This window comes from Fringilla coelebs (assembly GCF_963513975.1).
Source record: "Fringilla coelebs genome assembly, chromosome: Z".
In the NCBI taxonomy this organism is placed as follows: domain Eukaryota; kingdom Metazoa; phylum Chordata; class Aves; order Passeriformes; family Fringillidae; genus Fringilla; species Fringilla coelebs.
Window position 1 is genome coordinate 42,478,867 of NC_140031.1, and position 3,741 is coordinate 42,482,607.

Below are 3,741 nucleotides of genomic sequence, written 5' to 3' on the forward strand. Positions count from 1 at the left end.
ATGGAGCTTGGCAATACATTGGACGGGGGCGGCACATTGCCCACCACAGAAGACGAAGGTACGCTGCCACACTCCCAGCGCCTTTCCGGCCCGTTTTCCCACCGCCAGGCGCTCCACCCGTGGGCAGCTCCGCGCTCGGCCAGAGGTTCCCGGGACCCGCACCTCTCCACCCTCCGGGAAGCCCTGGGGAGGCTCTAGGAAAGCAGGGAGAGTCTGGTCGTGAAGAGGCAGCAGTATCGGTGCTCTCGAGCTCCAGCGGGGGGCAAGAGAACGAAGGAAGGAAGAAAGGAAAGAAACTCACGGGAGGCTTTGTGCACACCTCCCTGCCGCTGCATTCGGAAAACAGAGCGGGCTGCTCAGGGTAAAGGGGATAAAACGGAGACTGGACAGACAATCCGGCATCTCCTCTCACAACCGTCGGAGGACCACCGCCATCCTGCCTGCGGCCCCGGGAGATCCCCGGAGCCCGGGACCCCGCAGGAGGGGCAGAGCAGCGGGGCAGCCTCTTCAAAGCGAGCAATAAAGGCTCTAGGAAAAATAAAGGCGAAGGGAACTGACCCCAAATCCACGAGCTGTAACATGCCCGCCTCCTGCTCTCGCCCCGGAAAGCTCTAGCTTTCTGCTGTCCCTCTCCCTTCATGGCAAGGCAACAAATGGCAAGACCTCGGTCCCCGGAGCTGAATAACAGGAAATATAGGCATCTGTCACCTCCCGGGGAGAGCTAAATGGATTAGCGAAAGCAACAAAGGGAAGAAAAGCTCTTTCAAACGTGCAATTGATTAACAAGTCCCCTCTAATCTGCAGCATCACTGTTTTTCCTTAAAGACATCATCGGTCTCCTCCAGCACGTCGGTGCAATTAAGTTAAAGCCAGGAAAGGCGGGGGAGGAAGGCACGGCTAACCCGCCGAGCTCCCGCGCTGCCCGGTGAGGGCAAAACGGGAGGGTTACAAACCTGGCATGGAAATGGTGCAGCCTTGTCATCTGCTTCCTCAGTGCCTGGGCTAAGACTCCGGGGAAGGACTTTGAGAGTAAAGTTTATCGGCTGCAGAGGGGGAGAGGGCAATTTTCCAGAGAATGGCTTCATGAAAGATCAAAGAGCTGGATCCGGCAGCTCCTACCTCGATAGTGCATTTCACATCCCAGAGAAACGAAAACGTTAAGCCTCCCCTTTCCTGCTCTTAAAGCCCCACACAACTTAGGCGCGAGCGGGAGAGGGAAATTTTTTTTTTTAAAGTTTATGCGGCTTTTTTTTACAGGAATTGTCTTACACCATCGTGGCTCTCCAACCCCACACGTTCCCTTAAGGCCTCCAAATCACGGCGCTATCCTCGAAGATGCCGGACAAACTGGCATCTATTCAGCAGCCGCATCGCTGCTGCCACGGAGCAAGGTCAGATGTTAATAGGGACAATTTATTCAGCCCTAAAAACAACTGCGGAGCTCACTGAACCGCGCGTCCTAGTATTTCCTGAGCGGAGAGTCTGACCTCCTCAGCCCCTGAGGGTCGGCCAGGTACACAGAGAAAATGGGACCCACTAAAGCCCAAAAACACACAGAAAGAAACCCCGCCGAACCTCCGTGAGCTGCAAGCGCGGCGGCTGCCCCCTCGCCCACTCAACTTTAATCCCCTCCTGGTTCCCGCTGAGATTTCGGCAACACTTAACGTCCCAAATAATAACGCATTATTATAACCATTCCGAGGAGAGGCTGGAGGGCGGGCAGAGTGAAGGAGGAAGCTCCGCTCATTGCTATCCACCCTCGGCAGTAACAAAACCCCGAACTTTTCCTTTGTTTTCTCCTTCTTTCTTTCTCCCTCCACCCTGCCCCCCCCCCCCCCCCCCCCCCCCCCAGTGGCTACCACCAGCCTCGGAGCGCTGAGCCGGCCGAAAAGAGGCGCGAAGCGCCTGCCCCTCTAACGGGGCAGGGGCGCGGAGATGCGCTCGGGGTAAAATTTGTAGCTGCCTTCGCCTCCTGCCAACCCCCGCCCCCCTCGTAAAGAACACAACATCAGGTTTCCATTGTGCCAAGAAGAACCGAGGGAAAAAAAAAAAAGAAAGAAAGAAAAAAAAAAGAAAAAAAGGATGGCGGAAAGAAAGCGAGAAAGGAAGAAAGACAATAAAACAAAAGAAAGAGAAAAAAAAAAAGAAAATTTAAAAAGGTAAGAAAGGAAGGAAAAGTAGCCAACATGAATCACCACCTGGGGATGCTGGCGGGTCCGCCTGTCCCAAATGGATACGCGCAATTCTCCTAGGAGCAAGAGCCACTTTCCCTGCCCCCCCTCTCCCCATACACCCCTACTCGAAGAGGAGAAGCATCCTCCCCTCCAGCCAGGGGTCCCTCTCCTTACCTGCGGCACGGAGGCGAAGGAGCGAGGCTGCCGCCAGCAGGAGCAGGAGGCGGCCCGCCGCCCCCCGCCGTCCCGCCGCCGCCGTGGGGTCCATGCTGCCCTCCCGGCCTCCGCGGCACAGATCCCGCAGGGAGCCGCAGGGAGCAGCGCCTGCGGGCGCACAGGGGTCCAGTGGCGCTGCCGCAAACTCGTCCCGGGCTCCGCCGCCCCGGCCCTGCGCTCCCGCTAACGGACCGTCCCCGACTGGGGGCGGAGGAAACTGCGCTCCTTTCCCCTCCTCCTCCTCCTCCTCCTCCTTCTCCTCCTCCTCCTTGCCCAGCATCCGAACGTCACCCGGGACTCGACACAGGGGAGGGGAGCGGCGCCGGGGGGCGGACGGAACGAGGACAGTCCCATCGCTCCGGCACCCTCTGCCGGGAGCAGCCTCCGGCCCCAGCCCCGGCCCCTGGCGGATCCGCGCACACTTTTCCCTCCGCACTCGACGATCACCAGGAGCCAGCAGGAGTTGGGCCCCCGCTGAAAGGCGAGTCCTGCTCCCAGAAGCCTCAGGAGCCTGCAACCTTCCTCACAAAAATCCGTATTAAAACAAAAAGGAGCGGGCGAAAGGCACATCGGCCAAAACCGCTACGGCTTTTCTCCTTTGCCTTCTTCCTCCTCGCTGCACAATTGAAGAGTTTTTGCACCCCTGCAGCGTTAAAAACAGTTATGAACACAGTTTCTCCTGCCCCCAAAACGCCCAGGGGCGTCTGCCCCGCCGCACGTACTCCGAGAGGCAAGAACTAGTGCGGCTGGGATCTTCTTTGGGCTCCACCGGTTCTCTCATGATGGGGTGTCAAAAGCAAAGTTTGCTTTCTGTCTTTAGCAGGCAGAAAACATTCTGCCGCCGGTAGTTTAAAAATATTTCCAAGTTTTTTCTTTCCAGAAATAAGAGCATTCTGAGCATAATTTAAGTAAGCTTTTTAAGGTGATGTTTCAGTGATGGGGGAAAGGGGGAAGAAGGAGTTGTCCTGGTTTGCTTTTGCAGTCCAAAGAAATCAGTACTCCAAGATAATGCAGAACTGTCAGCAGGCTTCTTTTAACTGCTTCATATAAGCTCCAAGGACACAGTTCAGCCAATTAATTGATGCGTTTTTAAAGTCATAATTTAACAACATATTTAATTAGATGTCTTCTGTGCAAATATGTTTTTATTGTTTTAGATTTTAATTCTAAAGATCTGATGCTGAGTAATGCTGAATACATACAAATCCCTTTAAGTTCTTCTCCAAATCAAGCTCTTAATTCACAATAATTTTAGTGAAATTAATTTTCCAATAAATTTACTTCTTAACGCAAACAAAGGCAAACTTTACAACATATTCTTTCTTCCTCCTTTTGCACCCGGCTTCTTTCC

The 3,741-nt window shown here is 54.6% G+C and overlaps 1 protein-coding gene across 1 annotated transcript in view; it reads right to left on the reverse strand.

The window, feature by feature from the left end:
- Positions 1-2,553, reverse strand: part of ROR2 (receptor tyrosine kinase like orphan receptor 2) — a 139,084-nt gene extending 136,531 nt beyond the window's left edge. Inside the window, exon 1 of the mRNA XM_084224912.1 lies at positions 2,349-2,553. Coding sequence (XP_084081038.1) covers positions 2,349-2,442 — 94 coding nt within the window. The 5' untranslated portion in view covers positions 2,443-2,553. The remainder of the gene's footprint in view (positions 1-2,348) is intronic.
- Between the last annotated feature and the right edge of the window lie 1,188 nt (positions 2,554-3,741).